Consider the following 15,590-nt stretch of genomic DNA (forward strand, 5'->3'; position numbering starts at 1 on the left):
TACAGCGCCTGACTGCACCTCTGACCCCTTCCCCTTGGCCACCAGGCCCTGGCAACACCCAGCCCTGCCTCCCGGGGGGCATACCAGCGCTCTGTTTCTCTGGGTCTGGACTGAAGGCACTCGACACAGTAATTCCTGTTTGGACTCAAGTGTTTATTATTTCTTATCAGTAAAAGTCTCATAACCATGAGTTCAGCAGCTTTTCATCAGAAGGCACAAAATGGCCAACAGTCTCTTGTTACAAGGTCTTTTGAAGCTAAACTATCCAATTAGGAATTTACACTTAGATTTTCCCTTTTAACCCGGTAACTGATCCTAAAATGCCGCCCAAAGCCATGGAGAAGAAGGAAGAAGAAGCATGAAGAAGAAACCCAGGATGACACCCTGTGCCCTCCATCTTGCTTCAATCCACTACACACTAAAAATCCCAAAACCTCAATTTCTCACCAAGTGACACACCTACACTGCTCTCTACAATCTATTTCACATTTTTGTGGATAATAGTCTATCTAGTCTATCTTCCTATCTTTGGAAACTTTCTTCATGAATGAGGGTCAAAGTCAGTGCTCCCGTGGGGGTCAGGGCACCCCAGAGCAGACAGAAATATTCCCAGTGCCCTGGGTTTCCACAGCTCCCTGCTGTGGCATCCCCTCCCTTGTTTGCACATCTCTGCTTCCTGAAGGATTTGCTTAACCAGACTTGTTTGAACTTAATTTATGCTCAATATCTGCCACGTCAAGTGCATCCTGATTTTTCCCCCTCGTTGTTTCACGTTGAATGTCAGCATTTCTGTACTTCCCTTCAAAGAAAAGGCAGAAAGTTTGCTGTTTGACACCAGTCCCTTCCATTTCCCCCGTTTTGTGTGGTGAGAGCACACGTGCCATGGTAATATTTTCAAAGAGGCAGAGCTTGATTGCTGCTTTTTTGGTTTGGTTTTTCAGGCTTGCTTGTCAGAAGAAACCAAAGTCATTGCCCATTATATCTGGATACTAGAAAACTGATTTTGGATTTTTTTTCTTTTTTCCCCTTTGTGTTTCTTTCCCCCTTTCTTTTTTTTATTTTTTGAAACATATGCTTAGTGTTCAGAAGAGTGTTCTCAGGAATACTTTGAGCTGTGCTTCACCTCACTAACCCCGACTGAGGCCATTATTCTGGTGCTCTTTAGTTCCAGGGGTTTGCAACAAAGCCACAGAAAGGAAGTTCTCCTGCTCTAAAGCAATTAGTTGTAGGAGCTAAAGGACTGAGAACTTGTGCATTTTTATTTCTTTGATATTTGGAAGTCAGAACTTTCCTTGCGTTTTTGACACATGCTTAAAATGGAAAAATATTCGCTTACTTTTCTTCAGGTGTGATTTTTATTTTTAAAGATTGGCTGCTCGGGATTCTGACTCCTGGTCTCAGCCACTCTGACCCCCGAGTGTAAAAAGAACATTTGTACACAAGTGCAGGTGCTTTTGCACCAATAATTTGGTCCCTGCTTTCACTCTAAGTGATCCAGCACGAGCTAAACCAGGGAAAAGCTTGGTTTGGGTGGTGTTTTAGCACCTGGAGCCCAAAGCAAGTCTTATTTATTGGTGTGCTTTCATAGTGACCTGGCAGCCATTGAGATTTCCCCCAGAGCTCTGATGCAGCTCAGGAGGAAGGCAGGAAGGGTGTGTGCTGTGGGTGAGGAGGGGGTCTGGGAGTGACCTGCATGGATATTTAGCTCATTTAAAGTACTCACTGCTGCCTCGGAGCAGCCCATGGAGGGAGTGGTGCTGGGTCCTGCTCTGCTGGGGGTGGCATTTTCCTAGCCTTGATAACTAGATATTTATTTATAAAATACACAAATATATATATTTTTAATGGGAGGTTATATATCCATAAGATGCAATCCCTTCAGTGCAGACAGCTTTCACACCCAACATCCTTCTGATCCACCTCAGCCCTACCCACACTCCACACTCCTGGCCTTGCTAACTGCATATTTATATATAAAATATACAAACATATTATATATATATATATATATATATTTATGGGAGGCTATATTATGTATCTGTAAGATGCAATCCCTTCAGTGCAGACAACTTTCACACCCACACCATCGTTCTGATCCACCTCAGCCCTACCCAGGCTCCACACTGCTAGCCTTGCTAACTAGATACTTATTTATAAAATATACAAACATATTTTATTTTATTTTATTTGTATTTATTTATTTATTTATTTATGGGATGTTATATTATCTACCTATAAGATGCAATGCCTTCAGGGCAGACAACTTCTACAACATCCTTCTGATCCACCTCAGCCCTGTCCAGACTCCACACTCCTAGCCTTGCTAACTAGGTATTTATTTATAAAATATACAAACATATTTTATTTTATTTTATTTTATTTTATTTTATTTTATTTTATTTTATTTTATTTATGGGATGTTATATTATATATCCATAAGATGCAATCCCTTCAGTGCAGACAATTTCCACAACATCCTTCTGATCCACCTCAGCCCTACCCAGACTCCACACTCCTAGACTTGCTAACTAGATATTTATATATAAAATACACAATTATATTTATATATATATATATGGATGTTATATTATATATCCATAAGATGCAATCCCTTCAGTGCAGACAATTTCCACAACATCCTTCTGATCCACCTCAGCCCTACCCAGACTGTCCCCAAGGCTGGTGTTTCTCTCCCCAGCCATGCACATATCCCAGGATTTATGCAGCCAGGATGGATGCTTCATCAAGAAAACACTTGTACAAGAAAACAGCATATTTTTTTACCCTTTTTGGGTTTTCTTTCCCCCCAGCCAATCTGGTTCTCAGCCAGATTGCTCATGGGTCAAGCTGGCCCCGGTGCCGGGTGCCAGCAGCAGGGATGTGCCAGGAGCTCGTTGCTGGGAGAGGGCAGAGTGGGACAGCCCATTCTGGCAACACTCTGTCATGTGGCTTTTATGGGGGATGATTTTGGAATCTCAGCTGGACCTGTTTGTATTCTCAGTGGTGATTTATACCCTCTTTGACTCCTCTTGCTGTTTGACCTTCCTGATTTTAAGGCTGCTGTCGTTCCTTCGGAAAAATGTGAGATATTTCCAAAGCTGTGGATCTTAAAGTGTAAACACACACAGAGAGGAGTTGAACCTCAGTTCTGCAGGGCTTTGCTTTATTCCCTTGCCTCCCTTGCTGCCTGGCCTGGGCAGGTCAGAGCATTTAACATCACAAACCCCAGCACTCCGTGGAAGCCTCACGTTGTTTGCATCTCCACAGAGCCAGATGTATGGGAAAACAGGAGTGTGAGGTGTTGCCATCCCTCAGCTCTATTCAGGAGCCATCAATCTTCCACTTCAGAAGTCTCATTCTCCCTCTTTCTGGAGCTCTTTGCCTTTTGAGCACTTTGTCTCACCAGGGAATTCTGCCTTGTTGGATGCTGATCCAGCAGCTGTGTGCCACCGGCATCCCGGCCCTTTGGCAGCCTCCAGCTAAAGTTATTCCATATTCTCCTGCCAACATTCCTATATCAGAGCAAGAAAAGAGGCAAAATACTATTTAGGAGCTGGAGTTTGTGCCCAGGATCTGATTTCATGTTTCAAAAGGAAGCTGGTGCTGCCTTTTCCCAAAGCAGCAGAGTCCGGTACTGACTCTGGAAAAGCCACCCAGGGTGATCCAGTAGTTCAGGCAAACCCTGCTGAATTCTGGATTTGGGCTCAGCAGAAGATAAATAGCAGTCACCTCTTCCAAGATACCTGGAGAACATGGAACATCAGGTCTTTGCTGTTGTAGAAAACAACAGGGAGGATTTAAAAACATGGATTCTCATCATGAGTTTTCCATTCCAGGAGTCTGATCACATACTCTGCTGTATTTTGTATTTGAAAGCCAAACACTGAGATAATAATAATTTGGACAGTCTTGTCCTTCCCATCACAAAATTTGGTTTTTCATAAAGAATAGGAAAAAAAAAAAGAATAGGAGAGTTGCAAACTTTTCTCCCCCTTCAGCAGCAACTGGAGATGCCTTCACCCCTGCTTTTTCTTTCCCTGGCCCTTCTGCTCCTCCTTCCAGCAATTCCTGCTGCTCAGCCCAGGGATATCTCACAGCTGCTGACCTCAGGAAGGTTCAGCCTTTCATCAGAATCCAAAGGGATGAAGGAGTGGTGAGGGGTTATTCTCCTGAGAGAGTGTTCACCTCCAAATGGTGAAGCTGATTGAGGTGAGAGTGAGAGTGGGGAAGAATTTTCAGGGAAGGAGTGAGCTGAGCGTTTTTGAGGCTATGAACAGCTGAAAATTGTAATCTGGTTCTATTCAGTGGAGCTAAAAAGCTCATTTTTTGTTTGACCAATTCTAAGTAAAGCACCTCTAACTGCACTGAGTGGGCTTTTTCTTCTTTTTGCTGTCAAACCTTGATGGCTACGCCTTGCCCCATGTTTGTCAACATCCTCCAATTCAGAGTTACTCTCACCACCAGCAGGAAAAGGGAGCTGGGTTTGTATCATCTTTAAAGTAAAAAAAAAAACAAAAGAAACAACCTTGAATAGTTACAGGTGGAAAGCTGTAACTTGTGGTGTGCATTGGTGATAACAGTTTTTATTTCTGTAACGAGCTCAGCCCTTGCCTTGCCTCGTTTGCCACTTTCCCACCCAGCTCTGTGTTGTCAGATTGTTGAAATTGAAAATAATATCTTGCTAGAATTTCATGGAACCCCCTGGTTGTTGTTTTTTTGGGGGACTCCTTCAATCCTAGCAGTGCTGGCAACTGAGAGGCTCTTCCAACCCAAACCATTCTGTGTTTAAAGAATTTTTTCAGTACGAGATGCTCTACACGTGCATCAAGTAGAGAGGTGTTTGGAAGGGAGGTCAGGTCCTTAACTCCAGTTCTGTCAGAATAATTGGAATAATGTGAGTTGGTATTCCATTCTCCTGCTTCATTCCGAGTTCATGCCTCTTGGAGCTCATTGCACTTTGGATTTTTGTGAGGATAACCCTGGCCTGCAGGTCAGGGGTTTCATCCGAGTCACAGTTTGCAAATTTCAAATTATTACTTGCTGTCTTCAAATTTATACCAACAAATTGAGATTTTGAGGGGTTTTTAGTGTGTTTCTGGTACACCACTGGTTCACTCACTGGCAAAACAAGGGTATATGAAGAATTATGGAACTGAAAGAGTTGGTTGTGGTTGTTGTACCAAAAGCTTGGGAAGCATGGCAGGAGTTTTGTCTCACCTGGTTTTTTTGAGATCTGAAATGTTGTATATTTATAATGTGGATATTAAATTATGTATAACATAGGACTTGCTATGGACAGGAACTTTGAAACAATAGATGTGCTTTTCTGCTCAAGTGGAATAAGATGGGGGATTTTTCTTCTTGGTTGCATTTTTACATTTCAATGGACTCGTTGAAAAATGTCAGTCAATGCCTTCAGTGAAATGTGGGACTTCACAATTAAAATTATGAGCTTTCCTTTCCTATTTTTTGTCCAAACATGACATGGGAAAGAACCAGAAAATGTTTTGTTTCCACATATTTTGGCTGCCAGAAATAGCTTTTCAGTTGTGCGTTACACAAAGTGGAGACAAGTCTTTGGATGAATTTTTCACAGTAGAAGGAAACACTGGAAATTCATTTTCTGTCAGGTCCAAATTTTGCTTAGATAGGAACCAGAATTGCCTGCCCTCTTAATTAATCCCCCTTTTCCTGCATGGCATTTGGGTAGTTCCTTGGGATGCACAGAGTGAGGCACAAAAAAGAGATCTGACAGCAGGGGGTTAGGAAAAACCAACCAGAATTCCTTTCATGTGTCTTCAGTTGCATTTGTTAGGGTGAATGTTTGTTGGAGAGGAGGCAATCCATACAAATCTAGATTTGAATCACACAGGACAGTGGCAAAAGAGCTTTGAACCATGTTGGGAAATGGGATTTCCCATCCTGTGCCAGGTTTGTCCCAGTGTGGGGTTGTTTTGGGTGGGTGCAATCCTTCTGGCTTATGCCCTGGGACCAGGCACATTCTAATTGGGACATTTCCACCTTGGTGTTTATTATCTCCCTGGCTCTGGAGATGTAAGAAGAGTCAGATGGAAGAGCCACACATAGCTTGATGGAGTTAGCAGGAGATAATTGTTTCTAGGCTCTGGTTTTTTCTCCTTTTCCCCTTTCAGCTGACTATGAGCAGCTCTGGGTTCCCAGGGAGGGACTTTCCTCACTGTTCCATCATCTTTTACCCACCCCCATGGTTATATTGCCTCTGTTTCTCCTTTCCCCTCTAATTCATTGGGGTTTTTTGGCTGGAGGTGGAGTGATGCATCCTTTGAGACACCACATTTCATTTTTCTGTACTCCTTGAAGGGTCGGCATCCCCACTGACCCTGGATGGCCTCCCAGCTGCTCTTTAGGACAAAACACCTCCAGAACCAAAACCTTCATGCACAACCACAGCTGGGAAGTCCTGTGGGGTGTTCCCTTGCCCTAACTGCTGTGTCCTTGCCCTGCAGACCCCGACTGGGCCAGTCTCAACCTGGGGGCCCTCATCTGCATCGAATGCTCAGGTATCCACCGCAACCTCGGCACGCACCTGTCCCGCGTGCGCTCCCTGGACCTGGACGACTGGCCCATCGAGCTCATCAAGGTCATGTCAGCCATTGGCAACGAGCTGGCCAACAGTGTGTGGGAGGAGAACAGCCAAGGCCACGTGAAGCCTTCCCCAGACTCCACCAGGTGGGTTCGTGCTCGCCGCGCCTCACCCGGCGCGCAATGCCGCCGCCGCTTCGGAGTTCTCCCTTGTGGGAAAGTCATGGTTTATAACCTCACCTTGTGTATAACCTCACATTGTGTATAACCTCTCCTTGTTTATGACCTCACATTGTTTGTAACCTCCCTGTGTGCCCAGGGAGAACGTGTGCCAAAGCGGGAGGTGGCAAAAGTTGAGTGACCTCGTTGATTTCTCGCTCTTGTGAAGGTTCGCTCGGCGGCTCTGCAGTTTTGTGTTCAGTGGGAGATGGGAACCTCCCACCTGCTTCTTCCTCCATCCAAATTGTCCTGTCATGGGCTCCTTTGTCTCAGTGGGCCACCAAGTTCCTGCCTTTTGGCCTGTCAGTTTGTCATTAACAATCTCCCTTCAGAGTGTCAGGGCTGTCAGGTCCTTGGTCCTGCTCAGGGGTGTTCCAAGTCCTGCTGGCCATGTGTGGTATTTTTCAGGGTCTCCCATGGCAGGAAGGAAAGATGAATTTGACTCCATGTTCTTAGAAGGCTGATTTATTATTTTATGATATTATTATATTAAAGAATGCTGTACTAAAACTATACTAAAGGATGCCGACAGAAGGCTTAGCAAAATAATGAAAAACCTGTGACTCTCTAGAGTCCTGACACAGCCTGACCAGGATTGGTCATTAAGTTAAAACAATTCACCTGTTGGATAAACAATCTCCAAACCACATTCCAAAGCAGCAAACACAAGAGAAGCAAATGAGAAATATTGTTTTCATTTTCTCTGAGGCTTCTCAGCTTCCCAGGACTGGGAAATCCTGGGGAAGGGATTTTTCCAGAAAATATGATGGTGACAGCCATGGACTTGTTGACTTTCTTTGTGTGTGATTTATGTGAAACCATGAGCTGCTGGGGGGTGTCTCCTTTGAGAACAGCTCTTCATAGCTCCACACAGTGAAAATCTTCCTGTGAGGTGCTGTCCTACCTAAAACTGGGGGGTTTTATGCTGAATTAATCTGATCAGTGTCAAAGACAGATGTTTTGAGAATACTTATTCCAGTTTTGGACCAGGTGGAAGGATCACTGTGCCTGGGCCAGCTCCTGCAGCAGAGGGCTGGGTTTGTGCTGTTGAGTGTAGAAAAGTCAACTGTTCCTTCTTGCATTATTTCGTTAGCCCTGAAAAATGAATTTGTGGTGCCACCTTTGGTTCATCTTCGAGAATGAAGCCACTGCATTAATCAGGCTGCTTAGATGAATGGCTGTGCATCTAAAAGTGCTCAGGGAGCCCCAAAGAGAGGTTTTGTTCAGGCAGAAATGGGGTGGCTGCTCTGTACCTGTGTATTATTGGGCACAATGATTTCATCAGGTAGATTGAAATGAACTTTGAGTCGTTGCTGTCACTTCAGTACAGAGATTTTATATTCTTGCACCTCACAAAGATATGTTGCTCCTTACTGCTGAGTGAGCGGTTCTAAACAGCTGAAAGGAAAATGCTTGCACTCAATTGAAATGCTATTAAAAAAAAAGAAAAATCACTTTATTTCAGTAGTCATATAATAATCATCAGGAAAAATCTAAAATCCATGTGACTGTGATGAAAAGAGCACCATCCATTTCAATTAATAATTCGCTCAGGATTGAATTTTACTTCTAGAAAATCAACTATTTTTCTCTTAGTATTTCATACACAGGGCTTATTTTAATTCTCCCACTTTGTTTCTGTGCATCTTCATGGTTATATTCAGCTGATTCTGATTGCCACTGATATCACTGCACTGCAACATTTTTGGACAAAAAGATTCATTTTATAGATAGGATTTTCTAGCTCTGTGTCCAGGTTCATGCTTCTGTGATAGAAGAGGTGCTAGAAAAAGCAGAATTAGGATGATGTGGAAATTCTCCCGCAAAGCAATTGCAGTCTTGCTTTGCTGCTCCCATTCCTCTGCTCTTTGCAGCAGGGACTGAAATGCAATTTTTTACATAAATACAAGAGAGTTCTGCTTTTTCCAAGTGTGTGCCTGCTTTTGTGCTTCTCTTTGGGCTCTGCCAGCATCACAATCCTTTCTCCAAGCTGTGGGGAGAAAATAAATTCAAGTTCTTCAGGCAGAGGCTCTGCTCCCCATGTTCCCACTGCTGCTTGGAGTTTTGCATGAGGAATTCTATGGGAAGCAGGTGAAATGGCCCTGAAAGGAGGGTTAAATAAATCTTCCTTTTGTTGTTGTGGAGGGACTGAAGGGGGAAGAGGCACCTCCAGGAGAGCTGGAGAGGGACTGGGGACAAGGGATGGAGGGACAGGACACAGGGAATGGCTCCCAGTGCCAGAGGGCAGGGATGGATGGGATATTGGGAATGAGGAATTGTTCCCTGTGAGGGTGGGCAGGCCCTGGCACAGGGTGCCCAGAGCAGCTGTCCTGGATCCCTGGCAGTGCCCAAGGACAGGCTGGAACACCCTGGGACAGTGGAAGGTGTCCCTGCCATGGCAGGGGTGGCACTGGATGGTCCTGAAGGTCCCTTCCAGCCCAAACCATTCTGGGATTCTGATTCTGTGATGGGCCCTCAATAGACACTTTAGAGAGGATCAGGTGGGGTTCACCTGTTCATGTTGTGTCTAAAGCCATCAATGGAAACCCACAGATTTCTAGGGACACCAAAAAATAAAGAAGTAATGAGCTGCTCCACAAGTACTGAATTCTTGAGCTGGGAGGCTCAAGGAGTGTTCACAGGCTGGACTAAAAGGAACCTGAAAGTCTTGATGTGGCTTTCAAAGGAGTCCCTTCAGCCTGGGAGAGACTGGCACTGATCACTGTGTGCTGGCAGTGGCATCCTGTGTGTTTCTGTGGAGTGGAGGAAAGGATGGAGGGATTCCTGGAGATGGTTTTTGACAGGAGGAATTGCCACATGGCTGCTCCAGGCCATGGCATAATGGAGGAATCCTACCCAGGAAAATGTCACCAGTATTTCTGAAGGCAGATCTGTGACTACAGCTTCCCTTCAGTCGTTTTGCACACTCACAAATAAGATACCAAATTCAAGAGCTTATCATGGCCTGCACCTCCCTCATAAGGGACAGCTCCAATGTGACAGGGACAGAACCCAGGGAATGGCAGGAGCTGTGTCAGGGGATGTTTAGGTTGGATTTTAGGGGAAGGTTCTTCCCCCAGAGGGTGCTGGGCACTGCCCAGGCTGCCCAGGGAATGCCAGAGCTCCAGGAGGGTTTGGACAACTCTCCCAGGAATGCCCAGGGTGGGATTGTTGGGGTGTCTGTGCAGGGCCAGGGGTTGGATCCATGATCCCTGTGGGTCCCTTCCAGCTCAGGAGATTCTGTGATTAAACCATGTAAAATGCTGCTGTCCTGTTCTGGCCCTCTCAAATGCACTTCAGATTCTTCATCCAAGCAAATCACGGGAAAAGATCAACCTGGACACTTCCTTTGAAGGCCAGAAAGGTTCTGAGATGGGAGGGCGTGTAAAATCAAAGCCTTCAGCAAAAGGCATTATCCCTCCCGCACTGAGCAGGAATATTGCCCAGCTGTATCCTCTGATATTGATATTTTCCAGCTCACATCCAGCTGGAGAGGCAAGCAGCCTGGTCTAGAGGAAGGTGTCCCATGGCAGGGGTGGGATGAGATGGGATTTAGGGCCCATTCCAACCCAGACCATGCTGTGATTCTTCAGGCAGATGTGCAGGGTGTTCAGTGCCCCTGTCAGTGAAAAGCAGCACCCAGGATGGCCTCTGGCACTGACCTGAAGGCTTTGGGGGCACAGGTGTGCTGGGATCCCAAGGAAGTGGCTGAGGCAGGGCTGAGGGCGTTCCTGGGGTTTTGGGAGGAAGGAGGAGCAAACACGAGCTCTGCTGAGCACAGAAAGTTGGGGAAATGGTGGAAAAGCCAAGCACTGGAGTGTGAGAGGGAGCAGGGAGCAGCTGGCCCGAGCTGTGGTGTCTGTGGGTCCCTGATTAGGTCAGTAATTGGTTCCAGCAATTACCAGCAGCCCCAGAACACAGCTCCAACTTGGGGAGGCCTGTGACAAATTGGAGCTGACTGCTGCTGAAGGAGTATCGACTTCCCATTCCTAAACAGGGGCATCATTAGTCAAGAAAAGCATCTTTTAATTACTCCCAGCAAGAAAAAAAAGAAAAAGAGAAAAAAAAAAAGGAAAAAGATCTTTGGGTATGGATCCTGCAACAACTGCCAGGTTTTTTTCCAAGTGTATTCAATATGAAATTTATTGTGTCAGAGGGGAGGGGGCGAGCAGGGGGAGCCTGCCTCCAGTCCCTCCTTGGGTAATGCGGCTTTAATTTGGAGTGAGAAGTCAAATTAGAGTAAATCAATGTTGCAACAATTAACTGGGGCTGGGGATGGGATCAGGATTTTCCCTCTAATTGCTATTGATACTGTTTGAGCACACTCTCACAGGGCTGCTTTGGAGTGCTGCAGCGCTGGAGGAGCCCTGTGGGGCTCAGCAGCTCTGTGGAGGAATGTTGAGATGTGGGGAAGCCAACTTCCCAAGAATAGGGAATTCTTTGCCTGTTGCACTGGGGTGTCCATCCCCTACCAGATATTTGGCTTTTTCTGGACACAGCTGGCTTGTTTTGCTTTGTCCTCGTGCTCGTGTGGCTTCTGGTTTGCAGACTCATTTGACTTCTCAAGGTGGTGTTGGCCTTTTCCAGAGGAGACATCCCAGCATCTCCTTGAGAGTATTCACAAGCAGGTGGAATGTGCAACTCTGCTAAAACTCTGGTTTTGAACTGAGGGGTGAATGGATTGCAAAAGTCCAGGCACAGTTTTAAGCTCTGTAACTGGGGCTTGGAGCACGAGCAGCAGTTGAGCTCCATCTCTGTCTCCCTGGGTCTGTTGGGTTGGATGTGCCACCTCCACCAGCTGGAGCTTGCCAGGCAAGCTGGGGGAAGGCAGGCTCATGTCCAGGCACCATCCCAGCCACACTGGGATGTTGTTCTGCTGCTCAGACAATGCCAGATATCTGCATTGGCTGCACACAGACAGGGCTCTGCCATTCCAGCATCTCCTCGAGAGTATTCACAAGCAGGTGGAATGTCCAACTCTGCTAAAACTCGGGTTTTGAACTGAGGGATGAATGGATTGCAAAAGTCCAGGCACAGTTTTAAGCTCTGTAACTGGGGCTTGGAGCAGCAGTTGTGCTCAGCTCTGTTTGCCCAGCACTCTCTGTTTATCCTGGGTACCAAGGGCTACAGGAAAATCCAGCACTGGCAGAGCTGGGAATGGACTCTCACCTTCCCAGGGAAGATCCACTTTGATCCTTGCTCATAATGAACTCACTCTAATGGTGTCAGGGACAGCATTCTGCAGCTGCACTGCACTGAGCTGAGTTTTACAGAGCTGCGCCAAAGCCTGGCTTGTGCTGCTGCCAGGAGAGCGGCCGTGGTGCTGAGCTGGTCACTGGGAGTGACTTGGATGAAAAATACCAAATGGAAAATAAAAACCCATGCCTTCCATGCAAATATTCATCCTTTTCTTGGTAAAAATAATTAATCCTTCATCACAGATGAGGAGTGAACCCAGGGAAATGGAGCACCTCAGATCCCTCTGTGCATCCTGGCTCTTGCAGGGCTGCTGTGTTCCCCTCCTGCTCAGCCTCTGCTCCTTTTGGCCAGCAGTTTGTGCTGCTGCTGCTCCTGATTCCTGGCACAGGGAATGGACGGGGCCTCTGGGGGAGCACAGGTACCTCTCCAGCCCTGATTATCAGCTCTGGCTCCGTGGCAGATCTTGGCCTGATGAGGTCAGTGTTTTGTGCCTTTTCAGTGCTCCTCCACGCCTGACACCTTTCCAGTTCCAGGGCTGGGGGAAGGGGATTTTTAAAAATAAATTAAAAAAAAAAAAAAAAAAAAAAAGAAAGAAGAAGGAAAGGAAAAAAAAAAGATTTTATTGTGAAGGGCTGACCAGAACCCATCTGCAGTTGGGTGGCATCTGCTCCCCACATGTCACTTCCCTCATTAACAAGCAATTGAATTAATTAAATGCTACTCAGAACACGCATAACAAGCTACCGGCAGTGTCCAAATTAGCACTGATAATCAAGGATGATTTCCTTTATTATCCTGCTAAGTGGTGTGCAGGCTCTGATCTCCCTGTCTGCCCTCATCTATTTACATACCCCCAGCTTCTGCCTTTAGAAGCTGAGGTTATCTTACCTAGTTAATTTGCCACGATCACCAAGCATGGCGGATTGATATTCCTGCCTCTGCTGAAGCAAACCCCCTCCTTTCTCCCCCTTTTCCTTCCTCCCCAAGCCTGGTCCTTTGTATCTCAAGCTCACTGATAAATTAAAAGCCACCCCTGTGGTCTCTCAAGTGAGTAATAGAGGCAGAAATTTCATTTTGCAACTGGCTGATTTAATGATCCAAAGGGTAATTAATGGCCTGATTATCTTAATGTTAAATATGTCCGGCAGCAATTACTGTGACCTCCCGCTTGTCAAGGTCCAGGCTATGCTCTTCTTTCAATTAAGTTCTCTGGGGCTTAATGGTATGAATAAACTCCTCTGATTCTATCATTCCGGACTCGGAGATTTAAGCGAGCTGGGGGCTCGTTTGGAGTTTTAATCAGCCCGTCTTCTACTTGAGCGATCAGAGTTAACAATTATAACAAGGACAGTTTAACTTTCTTTCTTTCTATCCCCCCCCCCTTTCCACTTCTTTATATATATTTTTTTTTTATTATTTTTTTTTTTTTTTCCCTGAAGCGCTCGGAGGGGATTTTGTTGGCGGCGGCAGCGGCAAAGCCGGGCCAGTCTCTCCCGATATAAATTATCATGTGAATGCCGCTGTTTTTCCATTTGACAGGCTTAATTAATTGGCAGGAGGGCCCGAAAATGACAGTGCCACTAATTGCAACTCCAAGCCCATCTCTGTCACGGCGTGCTGTGCTTGTCAGCGGCCGTGCCCCGCTCCGGACTCTGTTGACGTTTCCCATTCCGGTTTTCACATCTCGTCTGGAGGGGAACGTGATGGGATGTGATAGCCCAAGATGTGCCTTTGGCTCTGCCAGGCAGGCAGCTCCTGTGTGCAAGGATGACATTTGCTGCCAATAAAGTTTAGACAGCTGGGCTGCTGCCGGCCCAACAGCTGCTCCGGGACTGCAGCTTAGGCTTAAGGTTTGCCTTAAGGTTTGGCTTAAGGTTTCCAGCTTGGACCTGGGGATCAGTGAAAACTCACTCCTGGTGCCTGAACTCCACTGAGCAGCACTCAGCGAGCTGCAGTTCTATTAGCTGTGTTTTGGACAGCGGATATTTCACGGGGATAATGAGGAAAATGGATAAATTATTGGTTGCGGCGGCATCGCGTCCTCAAACGCAGACATAAATAAAGAGACTGATTCAGTGCTGCCAGGAAACTCTGGGATACGGCTGGAGGAGTGAGCCCTTCGTGTGCTTCCACATTGCGCTGGTTTGCAATGAAATTGAAGCAAAAAAAATGAAATTGTCACTCAGCAGTAGCTTGCAGGAAATGCCTCTGACAGGAAGAGCTGAGTGAGGTGAGTGAACATCAGCTTGGGTGGCTGCTGCTCAGACTTCAGCCCTTTGGAGGCCTTGGAAGCTCAGATACAATACTCCAAAGATGAAAGGTGGTAGCAGTAGTAGTAATACTGTGTTTTATTGTCCTTGCAGCTGCTTGGCAGCCCTTGTCACCCAGGAGCTGATCTGGTGCAACACCGGTGCCTGTACGGCAGCCTGGGAGATGCCTGGATGATTAAAAATCAAAACAAAACAACCACAACACCCTCGACCCTGCTTGTCCCAGTTAATGAGTGCTTTAGATGAAATGCTCCCTGGCTCAGCTGCACCTTTCCTGTGTGCAAGGCTGCCTCTGATAAAAGCTCAGCCTCTGGGTAAACAGGAGCCTGGTTTGCAATAATTATTACAATTGTTGTTTTCCTCCTTGGTGGTGGTGGGGAAAGAGAAACCCAAAAAGGAAGTGCTGCCGTCTCCTTGTGCAGGTTAGGAAAGCATTTATTAAAGAGCCACAGTGCTGTTCTTCTTTTCAGTCTAAATAGCACCAGTACCACTTCACTGAGTCCCTGGGAGTGTCCAAGGCCAGCCTGGACAGGGCTTGGAGCAACACTCAGCTCCAGGTTCCTTTGTTCTGGTGAGATCCTTGACAAATTTGGATTGTCCTTCTTTGTGGATTTGCCTGCCGTGCTGAAAAATACCAAGTTAAGCTGGAATTCCCCAGAAAAAAGAAGCTAATGAGATGTTAAACTTGGAGAAATCTAGGATTTGAGTTCAGGACTCAAACAAGGGGGATTTTCTGGGGAAAAGAGTGTCTGTAAGTTGATAATCAGCAATAGAAAATAGTTTTTGCTTTGGTTTTTGCTTTGGTTTGGTTTTTTGTTTGCTGGAATAAGAACCCATCTGGTGGGTGGGTGAGTGCCTGTCCTGAAGGTCTCAAAACTGTGTAGGATCTTGGCTTTGAGATTAATTTTCTGCTTAGATTCAGACTGATTATTTCTCTTTTTGTGTTAGTTCTCTCCCAAACACCTACCAGACTAGAGAGGTTTGAAGACCAATGTGTTTTCAGTGGACTTGACATCAGCTTGGCCAAAAAGCCACTTGAAAAGATCAACTCAGAGCTCACTAACAGAGAGAAAACCACATCACTGTGTTTATTGGAAACGGCTCAGGCCAGTGTGGAACTACAAGAGAGGAATGAAAGAGGCTAATTAGAACAAAATTTTAATTTCAGGTGGGGAAAAATGGATGGTGCGTTTATAACTTGAGGGGAAACGTGGCTTAGATCAGGCTGATGGCCAGGGTCACTGAAAAGGAATCAGATGGAAACCACTGTGGGTTAGTTTTTCCTCAGAAAATTCCTTGGCATCATTGACACTGGAATTAAATTGCACAGCACATGTGTGG

At 46.0% G+C, this 15,590-nt stretch overlaps 1 protein-coding gene across 10 annotated transcripts in view; it reads left to right on the plus strand.

Annotated features, from left to right (window-relative positions):
- Positions 1 to 15,590, plus strand: part of AGAP1 (ArfGAP with GTPase domain, ankyrin repeat and PH domain 1) — a 329,181-nt gene that overhangs the window by 282,335 nt on the left and 31,256 nt on the right. For all 10 annotated transcript variants that reach the window (XM_063162741.1, XM_063162742.1, XM_063162746.1 and 7 more), the window contains one exon: positions 6,486 to 6,708. In XM_063162741.1, coding sequence (XP_063018811.1) covers positions 6,486 to 6,708 — 223 coding nt within the window. The remainder of the gene's footprint in view (positions 1 to 6,485; positions 6,709 to 15,590) is intronic.

This window comes from Melospiza melodia, chromosome 8 (assembly GCF_035770615.1).
Source record: "Melospiza melodia melodia isolate bMelMel2 chromosome 8, bMelMel2.pri, whole genome shotgun sequence".
Classification (NCBI taxonomy): domain Eukaryota; kingdom Metazoa; phylum Chordata; class Aves; order Passeriformes; family Passerellidae; genus Melospiza; species Melospiza melodia.